Here is a 20,373-nt window from a genome sequence, read left to right as displayed (position 1 = left end):
AACTGATACCAAATATTGCCTATAACGAAGTAACCACAGTGCAGATGTGCTTTCTATTTTCTCAGCAGCTGCTTCTGGCAGTTTGCAGGCCACAGGGTTGCAGAGTGAGTCCACAAACCATTCAAGGAAGCTCCCACAGGAGGCAGTCCAGTGGGGGAAAGAGTATTGCAACACCAGGGCCCCGTACTCCCTTGGCTAATTTACTGGGCAGAGACAGTCACAATGTGAAGCATTTCCTCATCGTTTTGTGAAATGTGGCAGCTGTTGAACAGGTACAAGCGCCAGCAGCTGTTTGATGATGTGCTGGTACTTCAGCTGAGGGAGTCAGATGCAGGGATAATGCATGATCAGCTTGCTCATCCACACATCTCCCATCAAGCCAAGGGTCACACTGGAGTGAAAGCAGTTTTGCCTATAGTCTCGGGTGGTGTGTGTATGCATGCTTGTGCAGAGTGTGTCATTGTAGGCATGTTTCATGTTTGCAGCTAAACATCTTCCAACTACTATCAGCTGTTTATTTTTGCATATCAAGTCTCTTATAGACATTGAGACACTTAAATACGTCAGACTGACAAATGTGTTTTGACAACACTCAGGGAGATAAGCGCTTGTTCTCCGGGATCTCTCCTTGGGACATGTTTCTATTTACACCTCCTCTACCGCGCACAAGAGACGCTTAATCTTCCCCGTGATTTGTGGCTTCATCTCCAAAATCCCTTTTCTCCACTTGTTCTTTTTCCTCTTCCTTCCTTACTTGTCTCTTACTTCCCCTCTGCTTCCTTTCATCTATTCGCCTTCTCTCCCCTCTGACGCCGTACATCAGCATTAGCGCTTCAGCCCATGTGTCATTGTGAAAGACCTTTACAGCAGCATTCATATGGGTGCAGTTACGCAGCAGACTGCATTGTTGTGGAAACGCAATGCTAAGGATAGGAAGAGCGCGATGCATTGACCTCCCCGTGCCAATAACAGCACTGTAATCACTTTAAATGTGTTTTATTGTCAGCTTTTCACAGATTAGAACCACCAATAATCTGTCCTCCTCCGTCCATCTCATTCCAAGCTGTTATTTTTGGCACTGGGATTCTGCCTTTTTGGATTAGTAGGAGTGCAAGTTTTTTTTTTCTTCTTCTATGAGAGTCCTTATGTGTAGTGAGGAATAACAATATTGTACAGAATGATATCTACATGCTCCCCTATATTGTGGGGATAAATAACCTCAGGTGGATGTTTTGCTGGAACCATTTCTTTTCTTTTCTTTTTTTTTTTAATGGGACATAATGTGTCTGCACGCTCTGAATCTGCCTTCTCAACTGGAAATAAAAATCTCATGGGAACAGTTGGATAGACAAAAAGCCAAGCCCTGAAATATGCTTATGCAAGAACATAGCCTAATCCACTACTGTACTATGTCTAACGAGTCTGCCGATACAAGACACAATACTAACACTGCAAAAAGTAGAGTGCAATAAATAGTGTGCATAGAGGTAAAATGTTGCGTTGAGGAACTTTAGCACACTTTTATTTTAGTTGTTTACAAAAGGAAACCTGATAATTGGTCAGCTGACCTCACAAAAAAACAAAGAATAGCAAAGAGGTTATGTAAAAAAAATCATCCACGTATAATCCTTTATAGACCTGTCTAATTCATACCACCTAGGCTAACACACTCTAGGAGAGCTATATTTCCCTGCTCTCCCCTCAGGCTGAATATTGACTGATGACTTTCATTTTCGACTATCAATTCATGCTGCTAATTTTACACATTTCAATTAATTCCAGGTGTTCTTGCGCAGGAGTTGCTATGATTAGAAGCTCCACGAGGATTAGGTTTTCTCTATCTCGGGGCTTTTGTCACGGTCCTGGGTCTTATGACCCAGTGTTTTGAGTTTGAGTTCATTTTGATGTTTATAGTTTATGTTAAGCCCTTCAGGTTTTCTAAGTTCATTTGTTACCATGTCTAGGTGATTTTAGTTCTTATTAATTCCCCCTCATGTTTCCAACCCATGTTAAGTCTCCCCTGCTCTTCATGTGTTTCATGTCTGTGTCTTACGTTGTCAAGTTCTGGTTGTCATGTCTGCGTTTCATTATGCTTCCTGTTTTATTTTGGAAGGAGTCATGTGTTCTTGGTTCTTTGTATTTAGCTTCACTGCTCCTGTCATTAGGTTCATGTTAGTCAGCTGTTTCCTCATGTGTCTCCACTTCCCCTGATCACCTCATGTGTGTATTTAAGTCCTCTGTTTTTGCATGTCATTTGTCAGGTCGTCTGCTTATCCATACCCTCACTTCAGCATTCTATGTCAGTTCACCACGTTTAAGGTTTTTCGTGTTTAGCTTTAGTTCACCCAGTTTAGGTTATGGTTTAGTGTTCACCTGTGTCCTGCTGTTTGTACTCCTTTTTTGTTGGCCTCAATAAACGGCTTATTTTCTGTTAAATCTACGCCACGTTCAGTTTATGGAGTTGCGTTTGGGTCCTTTTTGCCAACACCTACAGTCTGCCCTCGCCAGACTGTGACAGCTTTCTGCTGTTTTTCCAGCAAGAGCTCCAAATGCACAAATGCACATACATACAGATCTCATCTCCGGCATTTTTTTTTAGGTGGGGGTGATGTTTTTTCGCATGATCATCACAATTTACTTGCAGGCCTAAGGCTGTCATGGCTGTCTCTCTTGCAGCCTTCCCAGGCTGCTTGTGCCGAGCGCCTCTCTCTCTCTGCTGCAGGATGATGATGAGACTCCCCACAGGGATAATGACATCTAAGAGCGCCTCTCCAATGGATGTCCCCTGGATTTAATCGCACCCAAAGCTCAGCCCGGGAGAGACATGCACCCAAGAGACAGCAGCAAAAACATTACAGACACGCAGAGACAGGCAGCTTTGCCAGTTCGACAGGCAGCAGCCGCTGAGATGCACAAAGACGTAGAGTCGGTCAGACCGGCCAGCTCATCGGCAGACATCCAGCAGGAATGGAAGCAGACAGGAACAAACACACTGCCACAGGTGAACACCTAAGCATAGTGGGTGGCACCACAGTGAAACTGCTCTCTGCAAAGCTAAGACAGCTTTTCTAATCCAAAGAAGAGTATGACAAGATGTCTACTGATGCAGCGATCAGCCACAACATTACAACCACCTGCCTAATATTGCATTTATCTGCCCTGTGCCGCCGAAGCAGCTCTGATTCACCGAGACATGCATATACATGTAGCTCAACATCTTGAGCTCTCTGGAGATGTTCCTGAAAGGTTTAGCAGTGTGGTAGGGTGTACTATCCTGCTAGGAGGTTGCTGCCATTGGGGAGTGCCATTTAAGACAAATAGATTATTGATCTTATTCCTTCATCAGTTTTAATGTAGCTGATCGGTGTGAAACTGCCTTGGTGAAACTCCTTTCAGGTGATGCAAAGCTATCCAGTGTGTAAAATCAGCTTTTAAAAGAACCTGTTACTAGTAGAGAAATTCTTCTCCGCTCGCTCCCGTCCCATCTTCACTCACAAAAAAGCCTTCCAGCTAGCAGAGATTCGGCATCTTGCTCAAGGACACCTCTGCAGGTCAGACAGTCATCACAGTTCCTACTGTGCAAACCTTCTGCTCTCCTTAAATTGCTCATCAGCGGTGAAATCCAGTGCACATCATTAGAGATCTTTGATACAGGCATAAAAAACAGGCGGCAACAATCTGTTTCCTAATTACTGTAATTAGAAGGTGTTTTATCTTTTTTAATAGGGATACAACAAGTAAAGTGTAATTGTTCTGTTTGTTTAACACCTTAACTGCTTGCAATTACACAGAGGGTAAAAAACAAAAAAAATCGTCAGAACATTTGCATCTGAAATGCCGTCGTATGATACAAACCCAACACTTGAACCAACTTTTCAAAAAGCTCTCTGATGCACCAACAGCTTACTTATGAATATTCATTGATGCAAATATATCCACATGGTGGGTAGACTACGGGGAGCGGGTGTAAGAGATGATCTGACTCTAGCTCAGGTCAGGAGACCTCCTGAGCCTCTCTTCGCCTGTCGCCATGGCTACCAGGAGGACTCCATTTGCAGTGGCGTAGTCAATCGCTCCAGTACCTTCAATTAGCAACCCATTATCATTCATGAGTTTGTTTGTGCAAAGCTGTAAGATGGAATTCCAGTTAGTCCTTCCTCCCTGCACTTGCCTGCTGATATAAAGTTAAGGGTAGCAGAGGTGGCAGCGCCACAGCGGCACCCCCCTGCGCCGCGTTCCACTGAGCTAATTTCCACTCCGCCGAGGCCTGGCTCATGCCCATATCTCCCTAAGACGATGTCAGTTGTACTTGCAAGACACGCAAAGGTCATAAATTAGCAATAAAGTCCCTTTGAATGAGAGATACTGTTCAGCTTCAACCTGATGGTACTCCAAAGAGAAGCTTTTAAGACTCACTCTTCTGCATATAAATGTATTCATAGAGTTGGGTTTGCTCTGTTTCTGACAGTAAAGCACGGCCATTGTCCCCAGTCTTTGCCGCTATTCTTTGTACATCTTCCAGCTAAAAACCAGGAGCTACTTTCCCTGCAGAGCTGATTTGAATTGCGTGACCTGGGCTGAATGCTCTCGCTTCTCTTTAATGGAAGCATCCAACTCAACAGCTACTAACCTCACTTGATGCGGCACAGCTAAAAGAGTGGCATCATACAATAAACAAGGCCCACTGGCCTAGTAGTCCTCCTGGCTGTTTCTGTGTGTGGCGTGGGTGTGGTCCTTGGCCAGCTGCAGAGGAGGGGTGACGCAGTGAGCTCCCGGGGCGGCGCAGGGGCGGGGTGAACAGGTGTGCTGGGATCTGACAGTGATTGTGTCTCTTTATATGTTGGCAGTGACAGACGGAGACGGAGGTGACAGCAGAGAAAGAGAGCGCGGGAGTATATGTGTCCACGTACAACCCCGAGTTTAATAAAAAGTTCTGCATTGTCAAAGTCGCTCCGGCTGGTATTTTTTGGGTCCACCGTTACACTGTGATATAATAGCGTTGACCCCAGCGGCGCCGGAGCCTCCATATTGAGTTTTTATGTTTATGCAACCAGTAAGCTCCTCAACTATTTCACAATGCTGTCACAGTCTTCAGTGGCTGCGCGTGGCCGTGGCTTTTGCTGTGTGGACACTCTCAATTTCTGGTGGAAAATTGAGTCGCATGCAACAAGAGGCAAAGTGAGAGCGAGAAGCAGACCGAATGAGACAAAGAGACGGAGAGGAGTCAGAGGGGGAGAGCAAATGAGCCCTGTATATTTTATTCAGTGGCAGCAGAGTACAATTCATAATCAGGGCCGACTGATTCACAGTTTTAATTAAAAAGTAGCCTTATAGTGCCGGTGGTAACATTTTGATTTATGGAGACCCGACCACAGGCTCCCATCCACCAGGGGAGAGCGAGTTCAAGAGGAAGACGGGTGGGAAGAGGAGAGGAGAGGAGGGAGTGCTAACACTCATGAGGAGGTGAAGTGTCTCATTTCTCACAGCAAGGTGGATGGCACTGTGGGCACATAACTCAGTACAAGTGTGACAGAGTGCAGGTGCATGACAAGCTATACAGGTCTGTCTCTGCGCATGCGAGGCTCATCGATATATTGATACAGCTAATATTAGCGCCAGATTTGCAATTCCATGACAGCATCACATCCTTCTTGTTTTGACTGTCAAAGAAACAGTTACATGTAGTTTATGCTGACTCAGACTTTTCACAAGTGCACGGCCATGTCGGTCTTTAGGAGCTCAGAGTTTAGACGCATAGGGCGATGCTGCAACAACTTTTCTGACAGGAATTTTCCTAAAAACTCCTTAAACTTCCCCTTCCTTCTTGTTTAAACTTCTTGAATGGTGACGTCACATTTGGTGCATGATACAACCAACGCCCATGAAACAGGCTGCGGAAATAAACCGCTGTGGACGGCTGGATCTCTTGAGTGGGGTTTTGGGGCCTGTAGGTGTCTGTAATCCATAGCCAAGGGTTCTGCAAAATAATTTATAATTTAAGTATATAATTGAATTATTTACTATTATAAATTATAAAATTGTGCTGGAATATTTATATGTTGGTGCAGATAAACAAAACAAGAACTCCTGAGTCCCTCGCCACCGCCCCCATTATCTTTGGGACAACAGAAACTCTGATATGATTGTACCACATCCGAAGTATTTGGTTGTGGAAAAGGTTGTAATTTGCAACAAATGAAAAATATAATGGTTCTATAACCATGTTCAAGGGATTCACTCATTTCCCAACATTTTGGACCAGCGGACATCCCAGGAATCCACTGCATGGATAAATTCATCAATCCATCCATCTTCCACTTACCCAGTTCAGCGTTGCAGAGGATGTACAGCCTATCCCAGCAGTCTTAGGGCATAAGAGAGGTAGACTAAAGGTATCCACCGACTTCACATCACTAATGCCTATGTAGCAGTGATTGCTGTAAGTCAAAGAATTTCACTGGCAATCCCTCATCGCTTGTTGTCATTTCGCTGTTAATCTCTTCCTGTGTGTCTAACCCCCTTTAGAGTGCAAATGGTAAAAAGCCTATGCTTGATCAACTCTGTCAGGATTATGAGGGGGGAAACTTAGAAAACTTACTTTACTATAAGTGATCTCTAGCTACAAAAAGTTTGGAAACTAAACAGCTAATCAAATGGAGCTTATTTTTACTAACATTTAGGAGTGGGTTCAGGAGAAGAGAATACAAGAGATGGAAAAACCCTGATTAGCCAGAAAACCACTTCATATACCAATGAAAAAGCACTGTGCGCTTTTAGGCTTCTGAACTTTAAGTGAACATCAGAAACATAATGAACTACGTGCATTGTTTGGGGCAGAAAGGGGACTAAAAGGTTCTCATTTTATGTACAAAAAACAGCCAAAGCAGAAACACTCGCATGCTTCTATCACAGTTAAACCTTTCATTTCACCATAACGTTCCTGCTTTCAAATATTAGCATCAGCATCGGACTTAAAGACTGCAGCGTCAGTCCGAGTCCAGCTCGTACGTTAACAGTTACCCTTCATGATTCATGCCTTTGACCTGACACAGAAAACTTTAAGAAAAAAAAAGAATAGCATAAATGAGTATCAGAAGATAGATAGGAGATGGTATAGATATTGGCTGCAGAACAAAAAAGCCTTTTGGAAAACAGCCAGCACTGCAAATTTAAGCAGGGCTGATGGAATTTGCTTTGGTCTGACAGTAATGTTACGTTTATGTCAGGCCCTCCATTTAAATCACCACATAACAGAATCCCTCGATACAGACAGATTTTAATTAAAAAAAAAAAAAAGAGAGAGAGAGAAAGGAGAGATAAATGCAGAGACAGCATGACAGAAAAGAGAGAGAGAGAGAGAGATGGAGCATTAGATGAGAAAAATGATGCGGAGAGAACAGAGGAGTTCTGAAGTGAGATAGAACAGTGAGTGACAGAAAAGGGGAAAGAAAGCGATTACATGAGTGAGATAAGTGGAAAGTAAGAGCTCATTCTGCAGTGAAGTGAAAACAGAAAAGCACAGTGTGTCTCTACATTAGTTATTCCTGCATTTTATATTTGTTTCTGTCCCAGTGCCTAAATGTTCTAGGGCTTCACCGTATGCATGTGTTGTTGCTTCCTTCTGTGCCTCTCTGTTCTTTTGTCACTCTTGCTGATTGACTGTTTTAAAGTTCTGGCTCACATCCAAACACCACAGTGAAAGTGCACACACACACACACGCACACACACACACACACACACACACACACACACACACACACATACAAAAAAAAGCACTATCATGAGCATTGACCCAACTCACACAGGTAAACGCAAGCACACCCAAGATGGCTGCATCACTTTAAACAATGCATATGCATACTTTGAAATAATCCATTTATATGCAGGCTCTCTGTTAAGTAATGAACATAAAAATGCTGCCACTCAAATGAGACTGTTCGAGCGTGCACACAGGCCTACTCCCTCTAAAATTACACAACTGACCTTTTTCAGCAAAAAAAAAAATACAAGAAAGAAAGAAAAAGACAAGTAGATGCCAATTCTGTTAAAATACAGACCTGTTATTTGTTTGATTATAACTAGCAATTATAAAAGCATCTCACTCTTGTCATTATACGAGTTAATACATGACGCACGCTTTTAAGTGAAAGAAAAACATTGTGAATCGTGAGGGCTCGGCAAAAAGTCACTTCTTAAAGTTAGAGCGCTTAAAAATTTAGCCGCTAGATGTCAGTTAAGTTGTAGTTTGCAGCCAGCCGAGTTCTGCTTTCTCACCCCTGGCAATCCTAGCTATCGTGGCTGTTGTAGGAAACATGTTTTAGTCACCCAAGAGAGCTCAAAAACATTACATTTAGACTTAAACCCATAACAGCTGCAGCTGGGCAATGTGTTTCTACTGTTTGGACTGGATCCCCCCAAGAATTTTTCCCTATTTGTGGAAGGCTGTCAATCCACTGTTTACCTCAGCAGTCAATGGCGGGTGAGAAGCATTTACTTCTTTAAGAGGCTGTAAAACTTTCTGAAAGGACTCCGACACACAAAGAGTCAAAAAAGTTCACTTCCAACCAATGATAGCAATACTGTAGTGAGTTGTTGAGGCCATCCTGAACTTTTATGTCACTAAGACTATTGTTTTTGCCGGTGTTAGCATCACTTAGCCACTGTTAACTTCTCTTAGCTGCTGCTAGCTAGCATTATTGACACTGTGTTTGAAGCTGATGTAAAAAAGTTGATTGTTGGACACTTAGCAAATAAACTCTCACGCGTGTTAATGTACTCAAGCTGTTTATCAGAGGGAAAGTATGATTTTTAGGAGACAAACCTAACATTAGCTGGTATAGGATTTGCTCGTAACTAGCTTGTTCTAATTTAGTCAGATAGCTGTCAGCTGTCCAGAGACAGGGCCACATCTCTATTGACAGTCATTGCAATAATATATGCAATAATAAATACGCATGTTTATGCACGATCTCTTGGAGATGAGGCTTGAAGTGAGGAGGAAAAGGATGATGTTTTATTAAAACACCAGTGGCGTTGTCCCTTTCCTCCACAAAATGGTGACCACTCGCATGTGTTTTTATCGGAAATATTTTAAGATTACGAGAACCCATTAATTTGTTGGAATACACAGCTACACACTAATCTATATAATGAAAACAATAATCTTTTTTTCTATATAAAATCCCATCAAAATGACTGACTGCCCTTTCAGACGTTTCACTTCTCTCTGCACACATGCGCAGAACTGTAAATCTCGATTGTTTCTGAACTATTTTAGGTCACCCCGAGGGTTTCCTTTCTTCATAATAGATGTCAGACACTTGAGCAGCAGTTACAGATAATGTCAGACAGCAATTCTGTCGTGACAGATATTAGAGCTCCAGCAGACTTCTGTCACACTCAAACTCACCACTTAGCAGCAAGAAAGTGCTACTTTCTTGTGGTATAGCAAACATATCATTAATATGTAGAATTACATAGAGTGCTTGCCCATGTGGGAGGGAACCTGTCAGTCATCAAGCCACCTCTATATCTGTAACCGATATCAGACCCAAACATGGTTACATTGTATGAGAGCCCTATAAGAAAAAAGAAGCCTGAATGTTGCATTGAGTTCGTCGTTTGAGTATTAATATGTATTCTATGGATCTCCTGGCCTGAGACACTTTAAAGAGTCTCTGCCCTCTACTGATTTTTATAGTACTATTAAATATATATGTGTATGTAATACATCTGGAACATAAGTTTCTGCTGGTCAGCTACTATTTTTTTTATGGTTTTTAATAGATCTGTAATGAAAGAGAACATGTTTTAAAATCTTAGGTAGAAGAACTTAAACCTACTCACAGGTATTCTTTCACACGTACACATTTTAATGGAGGTACCATCAAGGTCTGGCTGTGCTAGCGTGTTCTAATTGTCTCATCTTTCGAAGTGGCACATTTTTGGGCCGAGGTTTAATTTCACACCCAATCCACCTCTAATGCTGCTGTTATTTACACCCTATCCCATCAACACTGCGCACACATGCAAACGCACTTACACCCTCCACTTACACCTCTAAACATATTCCTGTCCCCTCCCCATCACCCATCTCTACCTGTCGCTGTCATTTCGATCTTTCTGTGCCCCCTCATCTTTCCCTTAATGTCCCATCACCCAACAACAGCCCATCTCTGCTAATGGTAAGTTAATTGGCAGTCTGTTGTCATGCATTACTAACAGCATTAGAAATAAAAGACACACACACACTTGTCATTCTGCCTGTGAACATGAATAGAACAAGATCAACCACAATATGATTTTATTTATTTCAAAACATCTGTCCTTAAAACAACATCTGGATTTGCCTTAAAATTAATTTTGACAGTCTACTGACTTCTAGCACTATGCTCAAGTGTCACTCTCTTGTGCATAACACTTAATGGTGCTAACTCACCACCTACAGATCTTCAACATGGACGTCCATCCGTTCATACATCCATCCTTTAATGAGCCCGGAGCAGCTAGCCTGCTAACAAAAACTAGTCGGCTATCAGACATCATCTCTATTCTTGCTTCCCATCACTGGCTTCGGGTGAAATTCAGAATTCATTTTATTAATAACATCTAAAGCCCCACATGGCCCTATTCATGTCTTCATCACTTAGATTGGACTATTGCAATTCTCTTTACCTGGGCCTCCAACTCTCCCTCCTTCAGCGCTTGCAATTAGTCCAAAATGCTGCAGCACGCCTCCTAACCAGCACTAGAAGGCATGATCACATCACCCCTGTCCTTGCTAACTTACACTGGCTTCCCGTCAAATATCGCATTGATTTTAAAATCCTTTTGCTCACTTCTAAAATTTTAAATAACTTGGCCCTTAGCTACTTAACTGATCTCCTTGACCTATATAACCCAAAAAGAGCACTAAGATCCTCCAGGCAACTGCTCCTAATGCAACCGATATCTCGTTTAAAAGCCAGAGGTGACCGTTCCTTTGCTATTGCCACTTATAGACTCTGGAATAATTTCTTGGAATCTATTCAATCATTCAAATCGTACTTAAACTTAGCTCAAAAACTTAGCTTTTGAAGCAAATTAGTTTGACTTTCACTCGGCCTGCACTACACCATGTAATTGTAATTTTTAATTGCAATTGTACTATTTGTTTCTTGTTCTGCCCGCTTTGCAGTATTATTGTGAAGCACTTTGATGTACACTAGTCTTTTAAAATGTGCTACAGAAATAAATTTTGATTTGATTTGATGGCCATGCTCTTGTGTATATAGCACAGCTACAGAGAATTTATAACAGCAGTCAGCCTCTCTGATCATCTTTAATGGTTTCACACTCTTATTTTAAACCCAGAGGTAACCACGCTTTGAGGTTATGGCACGTAGTTTATTCACTCCAACAATATTAGATCCACTTTAAAGAACACTGGCTAAGAGCAGCTAACAGAGGCTAACAGCAGCAAAAACAGCAGCGCTTACCGACAGAAAACTTCAGGATTTTCTCAACAACTCACCTCAGCTTCTGTCATCTGACAGATGTGAGCGTCACTGATTTATCAACTTTTATCGGACTCCTTTCACAAAGTTCTCTATCCCTATCCAGAGTAAATAGACACAAACATATTACAGCTGAGATAAACAGCAGACTGACAGGCTACACTTTACCATTTACTCACTACAGATGGAAGGCAGTCCGATTTGTTTGCCTTACCGTAGCTACAATTGCACATTTGAATTGAGAGAGATAAGGAAACAGAATTCATATGACTGCAGTTTGCAAAAAACTGATATCTAGTTTTGAGATTTTACACACGTTACCTTTAAAGGCCCCAACTTCAAATCACAAATACTAAAAAACAGTATTGGTCTCCATAGATAAAATAATTCAGGGGGTCAAAATGTCCAAAATTTGTTTGTACACCTTTGCATTTACTGGTGAGATAATGACTGAAATCTCTCCTGGTCCTTTCCCTGACATTCAACCCCAGCATTGGACCATAACTCCAGTGCCAGCTCAGACCTGTGATTTATTACTAAACATCACTTTTATCCAGTCATCCACAGCGCAGTAACGCGTCTCTTTATCCCACTGTGTTCTCTTGTGTAGGTGTGAGTGCTGGTTTTTGTTTGGCTTGTCTTTATGTAAATCCCTCTTCATTAAGTCCATTTCTTGCAGTTCTGTCACAAAAACTGGCTCCTGTGCTGCACATTTGTTTTTTGTGCATTTTCGACAGTTCATTTACACTGGTGCTCTGACATCTTCCAACTACCCTTTACAACTTTCCTTTTAACCCCCTTTGTTTCTACTTGTTTAAGACCCAGCTGAGAACAGCCAAACTTTATGTTGGATTTCCTTCTTGAAAGAAGTCTGTATCGTTTCAAGTAACAGCTCTCAATCAGCCAAATCCAACAGTTTGTTACGGTTTGCAAACACTTTAACTATAGACCTTTTGTCACAAACCTGGAAACAAAATAATTTTGTGCTGTATTTGTGTTTTATTTATTGCTACAAATTAAAAAAGCCTAACAACCTCCAAATGCAGTGATTAGATGACAAACAGTTCAATCCAATTAAACACCAAGCTGTGTGACAGTGCCTTTTAGCAATATTGAACATGCAACATGTTTAAATGGATATTTAGATCAAATGAGAGTGCAACTGAAAAATTTCTATAGATCAACTTGTATTTTTTTTTTTGCACTGCCTTCTCTGTGGCATGATCGGCAATTAATCAATCGGCTCTCTTGTGCAAAGAAATACTGGCCACGTTTTTTACAACTCAACAATCCTACATGGACACTTACATCGTTATCAGTAGCTCTGAAACTCTGGTCCCGGCTTTCACAAATCGATGTGAGATGCAAACAGGAACAATCGACTAAACACACAGAAGGAGTTAAATGGCTGCATGAGAGCTGCACCGTCTTCAGGTCCATTCAGTTTAATCAGCCAGACTTTGACAAAACTATTATCTTTGTATTCTGTAAAATAGCGCACATCGCAATCGCCTCTCTCACACGCTTCCTTTTGTCTGTGCGCCTGGTTGGAAGCACTACAGCATCTGGTTGTTCTATATGACACAGATTGCCCCTCTCCACACTTCCCCCTCCCTTGCTCTGCATCCTGGTTGCCACACATCATGGGTTTTGACAGTATGTGGATGATGTCCCTGAGGGAGGCATTAGCTCCCTATCGGGTCTTTTTCTGCTAAACTCCTACTGGGTATTTTTCTTTAAACACAACCCAATCAATAACTTTTAATATTACCTTCTGGCAAACACAGTCAGGGCGAAAAAAGCTGCAGGTGGCTTTGTGGCTGAGGCTGAGAGCCTCGGAGGCGAGAGGCAGAGTAGAAAATGCTGTGGAGTTTGCTTTGCTTTAGTGAGCCCACTGAAGCGCGGTGAGCATTACCGATGACATTTCAACAGCAGCGGGGCTGCGAGACAGCGCCGTGCATTCGGGTTCAACTTGCAGAAGCGAGTGCATTCAGGTATGGTTGAGGGTCACTGCCCGTGCTTGACCATTTCATCTTTGCAACATCACAAACAGGCTTTTAGAGGTTTTTGTGTGTATGTGTGTGTGTGTGTATGTGTTTGTGCACAGCTTAGACGATGATGATGATGCACCTCCATCCAGTCTCATGGCAGGGGGGCACTACTTTCTCTTGCATTGGGGGAAGTAATCTCTTTTCTGGTATACACTGATTTATTGTCTGGCACAGCTTTGATAATGGGAAATAAAAACAGTGCTTAGTGGAGCTGGGAGAAAGAAAAAGAAGTTTAAATAGCGTTACTTAGTTGCAGCTCCTGCACAACAGCACATTAATCAGATCTCTTAGTATCGGATTAATCACACACTAGGACATAGGTGTTATTATTCCAAATTAAAGCAGGATCCTAGTGGCTGCCTTTAAATCAGGGATGACACCAAGTTGGATAAAGTCATGTAAAACCCAGATTCAGTCATTACATGTTCTAAGAGCAAACAGGTTTTTTTCCCCTTTCATTTTAAACCCCGGAAATATATGAATTTCCCTGTCTCACTGGTCTGTCAATCTGCAGCATACAAATGATTGTGCGTTTCATCTTTCAGCTGCAACACCCACATGTCACTCCTCAAAGCACGAGCACAAGCGCTTCCTGTCTATCGTGGCTGCATAAAGATGCTGACCTGTGGCATTCACACGCCGAAACAAATAAGTCACACTCTCCTACAACACAACCTCTAGGTGAAACAACAAGTCAGCTGAAAACGGAGCGCACAGCTGCTCTTATAGAGCGCTGGTCACATACCTGTTCAAGCTTACAGTTAAAACTTGAGGAAACGTGGACACATTTGCACATGTGGGCAGCAGGAAAGACAGGATTACAGCATAATATTAATATTAATACAAATATTCACAGACAATTGTAAAATTTAGGGAAAAAGCCAGTGAATTGTTTGATATCAAAATGATCTGCCTGCACCTGTGTTTACAAAACAACACACTTTTGTAAACCACTCATAACACTAACCACACCTATGAGCGCTATTTGGGGATTGTGCTGACACACTATTTTTCAGCATTTAGTAAATGTGGCCCTCACTGTCTTGTTCACTATTTATACTTAAAACACACTAAGGTGTCACTTTTGTTTTAAGCCTCTTTTTTTTTTACTAGCCAAATTATGTAGGAATGACCTTGCTAACCATACTAGCTAGCTAGCATTAGCATTACTTGGACCTTTAAAACGGTAGTCAACAAACGAATGGACCAGAAATTTAGTAGCCTAGTCAGTATTACCACCAGGAGAATTACACAATTTGTATCCTATGTGCTTAGGCATAAACTTTTGTGCTAAAAAGTATTTTCTGCTTCTTTAGCATGTAGCTTTTGGCTTGTACTGTTGTGCTAAACAGGTTTGCTTTGCCAAAGAAACCAGAAAAGTCATTTTAAATCACTGACATGGTAATGGAAGACCATTCTTTGAAATGTCAACATTTTATTCTGTTAACAGGACACAGACGGAAATGTTAGGATATTTCCAAGTAGCCTTAATTTAAATTAGCTTAAGCATGTATAAAGTGCTAAACATTGCAAACATTTTAGCCAAAGCAATTTTAGCTAGCTAAAAAAAAGCTAATTTATATTTCAGGTAAGCAAGATGCTACTTACAAAACTACAATTAAAAAAACAAAACAAAAAAAAAAAACATTGTCACATTTTCAGAATTTTGGTATCAAAAGCTATCCGGTTGTTCAGTCTGATGTCACTAGCCGTGTCTGGGTCTAAACTCCGCTGCAGGTCCATATATCAAACGATCACTATGGCATTACTGAGAGTTGAAAAACTGTCTAAAGTCTTTCATCTTTAATAAAATGATCAGCGTTCTGCTCTACCAGGTGTAAAAATTGAGTTTAACATCCAGGCATCCATGAAAATGGAATTTATGACATTTAACGGAGTTAGAAGTTAGCAGGAAGTTAGCTCGCTAGCTTCTATCTAAATACAATAAATCATGTCCTGACTGCGGGGTTTTGGAAACAAATTAAAACGTACAGCTCTGTTATCACTTCCAAGACAGAAAACTAAACAGCAGTGACGTTTGCAGGGTTACTGAAGTTTGGCTAGCTGGTATATAATGATGTGCTACGTGGCCGCTAGCGACACAGCTATGTTAGCATAATATAAACAAGCTAACTTTTTTTCCACTCGATAAAAGTTACCGTGAGTGTTCTCGGTGGTCAGGAACAAATGTAATCGCATGGCAGGATGCTGTAAAAGGACCAAACTTCAGCCAGGAGAACAACTGAGATAATCCATCCACAATACGAGGATAGTCATTCATATACTGCTGCATGGGCTGGGCTGTAGTTACATCCTAAGGTTTTAAAAACTGAGCTTAAATAAATGATTAGTGGTAATAAAAGCCGAGGGAGGTCAACAGGGATCACCGACTGTTTTAGGAGCTTTTTGAGATCAAATAGAAGAAAATACATAACATTAAGCATGTTAACAACACAAAAGCCATATTAAACGCAGACTACTTTAGACCCGGAAGTAGGATTCGTCGCGTCATCACTGAACAACCGGATTCGTAAGGTTCTGGTCACATTTCCATTCATCTTCTATGTACAGTCTTTTATGTTCCCTGCTTTCTTTAAAGGAAACAAACTCTAACAAGTACAAAATAATGAATTAACACACTGGATGACATTAAAGAAAATAAATGAAGGAGCATGAAAACAATGTCAATCCTACTGATTTGGCCTGAATTAGCTGGGAGTCATAGCCAAATCACCTGAGCCATTTCAAGTAAGATAGACTTTTATTTTAGTCTATAAAAATCAGGAATCTGCCCATGCCCACACAAATCACAGGACGACATCATCAGATTGTTAGCTTTTCACACTTAGCAGCCTGAATTACTTAATTTGCAGGCATTTAAAACAGAAAAAGCAGCTGTGCTATATGTTGACACTGAAAACCATGTAAACAATTAATCATTTGTCACAGATTCAAATCTTGAACATCGACTAACAGTTTCAGCACTTGTTCAGTCCAAAAAATTGGAGCACAAACACTGACAGCACCTGAAGCCTCCCCACAGCAGCATCTGAGGACGTGCCAGAAAATAACAGATGCCACCAAAGCAAATGTTGGATGTGCAGCAGCTAATGACTGGATCCGCAGGCCGTTTTCCAGGTGACTTATGCTACCGCTCCACCGCTGGAGACAAGAATGAGTGAAGCCGCATTGATCTGCTGGTTCTCAAAGCAATCGATTCCACCGCATGGATCTTTGCCGTGTTTTAAGGTCAAGCATGTATGTGATCTTGCGGTCAAATTTTAATTAATGCTAATATATGTAGCATCGCATTACTCTGAGACAGCTAAACACCTGAGACATTTATCCTGCATGACTGAGTTTCTGTAGCTTCCAAGTTTACTCGACTGCAAGCGGACTGAGCATCAGTGACGCTTTAAACTAACAATGTGACCGGCATTCATTACAAAGGGAAACGTGCCAGTGCGAGCTGTTGATGCAATGAGATGCCCACACGCACTGCTGTGTAATTTCACACGAGGTGAAAAAACAAAATAGACAGCGGCACAGGCGCAAAGAAAATAAAAAAAAGCTGCGCTCTTTTCTACCTTCTACTCCACATCCCCAGAAACAACTACCAAAACACTTCCCCTCTTCTCTTCCTCCTATTGTCTCTTATTATGAGAGCTTCTCTTTATCAGAAGCTTCCTGACTCTTGAATTTCTTCCAATTTAGAAAAGACACAGAGAGAGGTTGAAAAAAAATTATATCAGTAAAAATAAGGTGATTGCAATAATGGCCTGTTCAGCAAAAGACTGTAATACCAGGATTACAGGAGAAAGACAACGTTTATCTTACTGTTACACCTCAACGCCGAAATCTACCTTTAACTGCACTCCGTATATTAGGCAGAGAGAGAAGAAGGCTGACCCTAAAAATGTTCAAATTGCATTTAACACGTCAAAGACTGCGGCTTTCATTTAAGACTGGTGACGTGGGCTCTTTGAGTCTAAATAAAAAGTCTCTTGTTAAATGGATTTGACTGAAAAAATGATTGAAAAGCTATGCAGCACTTAATTAGCGGCGCTGAACGGCGCCGATATAACGAGGGGCCAGAATCCCATTTAGGTTAGGTACACAAAGGTTGGAGATAAAGCTTTTAAAAAACTCATGAGACATTATTATTCTAATATGTCCTCATTTAGGCCATTATTCCAGCCAGAGCCTTTTTTTCTAAACAGTTTATGTAAGAGCAGGAAGCACGCTCGAATAATAAGCCCAGCAGACTAATATTCTGCCAGTGTACGTGTGAATGCTATTTTTTTTTTAAATCAGAAACAGCGGCGCGTTGTTGTTAATTAGATGCATCATCGCTGTTAATATATCTGTGTGGCATTAGCCGAAGCAGATAAGCGACTTGATGCTTGAAGGGCCGAGGCTAAAGCTAAAGCTCTTTGTTACAAAGCCACGCCGTTGCTCTGCTGCTGGCTAAAAGGCAGCAGGTTAAAGGTGTAGAGGAGTGCCTGTGTAATGGTGCTGTTTGTAGTGTGCTCACACAGTCCACACACTCCATCCCACCACAAAACGAGGAGACTAAATTTGCACCAAGGCTCAGTCTCCTAACGTCACCGCTGATTAACAGTGCATGAGATGAGAGAGACGAAAAAGAAATAGAGAAGAAAAAAGTTACTGAGGAGTAATGGATGAGAAAATGTTGAAATCTACTGATATGATGATGACCTCTCATTGCCCCTGGTGGTAAAAACATTTGCTCTGTGTAATCTGGTCCTGGGTGAGAGTGGGAACGACGTCTTCTTTCATCTTTCTCTCTGTCGTCCACAAACATGCAGCGCGTGAAAACATGAGAACAGCTGACACACACACAAACGACAAAAACCAAAAAAACGAATTTAACAAAACCTTTAATTGCCTGATCAATGCCTGTGGAGTGTAAACGTGGCCGATAGTCGATCGAGGTGGGCGGGGTCGGGTTGAACGACCACGTGCTGACGCGTGCCATTGATCAAAGTGCACACTGTGCTAAAAACCAAGGATTAAACCATTCATCTGCAAGCTCCACCTTGAACCATTATCCTGACCCACAAGCAAACCTGGCATAAGATACGAAGCAATAAAAAAACACACACTACAGAAGTTTAAGAACATCCATCATTGAGCGTTAGGAGAGGCACACACAGCCGAGATAAGATGGTTTGTTTCAGCGGTTCTCTACGGGGACAACACGAGAAAACTAAGAAGAGCTCCACCTGTAAAGAGGCCCCATGCATCAATATTGTCTTACTTTGTGTTTTGCCAGCCAAAGTCTCATCCCAGCGTCTCAGAAGTAGCATGATGGTGCGGCCTGGGACTCCTCTCTCCCTCTCATAGCCTCAGACTGAGGGAGGCCGAACTAAAGTCAACATGAGAGAAAAGACAATATGATTATTGAATGTGAGTGGCTGCTGTTAAAAAACTAATTTTGAGCTCTTTTTCCTGACTGTACATAAACAGTGCTGCATTCTGGGTTATCACAACTTGTCCCTGAGGGTGATGACAGTCTCCCCCTCAAGGGTTTCCCGTGATTTTGCCTCTCATAACAGGCCGTGATGATGCAGAGCGGTCGAAAAATTGGAATAGAGCGGGAAGTGACAGGAAATGATTACAAATGTTATCCCTGTGGAAAAATTACACAATTACATTAAACTGAATCAGATCTGAGGAGCACCGAAAGCTTTTCTTGTGGACAAATAAACACAGCATTAAAAACAACTTTCACCCCAAAATCAAGTTTACATATTTTTACAGTAGTGCTACAATATCATTTATCCATCTAGATGGTTTTGGTGTGAGCTGCTCTGTTTTGTAGATACCATGTTTGCCTTCTCCTGAGTGTACTGTCCTCTGTCCAGAAAAACAGAAATCCCCAGATCTTGTTGTGAACAGTTTCACGTAGGAACTTTCTTTGCATTCTAGTGTCCGCATCTACATCTGCCAACCGACGGAGGAGTGCAGCTAGCTGACATCACGGCTCAGCTGAGGGGGGGGACGCTATTAATGTTTACATCCTGTCCTGCTGTCACAAGCAGGAGCTTCTACTCACAGGTAGAAGCGCACTTCCTCCTGCACAGTGATGTTTGGCAGGTGTGCTGGCTGGAAAGAATATAGTCCCCACATGAAACCGCTCACGTCCAGGTTTGTGGATTTTGTGATTTCTGAAAAAGCTGCATAAAGTTTTTATTTGCGTGGCAAACATGAGGTGAGTGCCATTTAATTCCAGAAAAGGACAACAATCTAGACGGATAAACAGCGCTCCACGTTAAAGGAAAAGAATTTCTCCCTGTGATTGGCATAACTAATCACCTGGATTGATACCACATGACAAAGTCATTAGCCGGTTAACAGAAAGACGAGTTTAATTAACTCACAACCGGACAATAAAGTAGCCCTTCATTATTTTCAGGTGTCATTCTACCAGCAGGTTTGTCTTTGGCTAAACCAATTGCACTTAATCAAACAAATGTGTTTTACTCTCTACCAGGACACCTCATTAGGTGTGTGGGGTTTGCCGAAGTAAATACAGATGTTCGTGAATGGAAGGGTAAGATTAAAAATCAAGGCGCCGATGCTGAGCATTTATCTCCGCCCCCCCTCCGCATCCTAATCCCTTCAGCGGTGACTGTGTGACAAGGAGCTGGCACCGGGAACTCACAGCGGTTTTAGGTAAAATCCTCGTTGGGTCAAGGGGGTAAAGCAGCAATTTCGAGGTAATTGTACTCCACAGGAGCAGCTTCACTTCTGTTCCTCTGGAAAGACGTTTGGAGTCGCTCGTCTTCCCGACAACCGCCAG

The 20,373-nt window shown here is 41.9% G+C and overlaps 1 protein-coding gene across 1 annotated transcript in view; it reads right to left on the bottom strand.

Annotated features, from left to right (window-relative positions):
• The window catches only part of grin2ba (glutamate receptor, ionotropic, N-methyl D-aspartate 2B, genome duplicate a), a 136,723-nt gene extending 116,350 nt beyond the window's left edge, over positions 1 to 20,373 (bottom strand). Inside the window, exons 1-2 of the mRNA XM_026165706.2 lie at positions 20,236 to 20,373; positions 18,829 to 18,936 (exon numbers count right to left, since the gene is read on the bottom strand). Of these exons, the coding sequence (XP_026021491.1) occupies positions 18,829 to 18,855 (27 nt within the window). The 5' untranslated portion in view covers positions 18,856 to 18,936; positions 20,236 to 20,373. The remainder of the gene's footprint in view (positions 1 to 18,828; positions 18,937 to 20,235) is intronic.

The sequence above is a fragment of the Astatotilapia calliptera genome, chromosome 4 (genome assembly GCF_964374335.1).
Source record: "Astatotilapia calliptera chromosome 4, fAstCal68.1, whole genome shotgun sequence".
Classification (NCBI taxonomy): Eukaryota; Metazoa; Chordata; class Actinopteri; order Cichliformes; family Cichlidae; genus Astatotilapia; species Astatotilapia calliptera.
The sequence above is the reverse complement of the archived record's forward strand: the minus strand, read 5'-3'. Positions and strand labels throughout refer to the sequence as shown.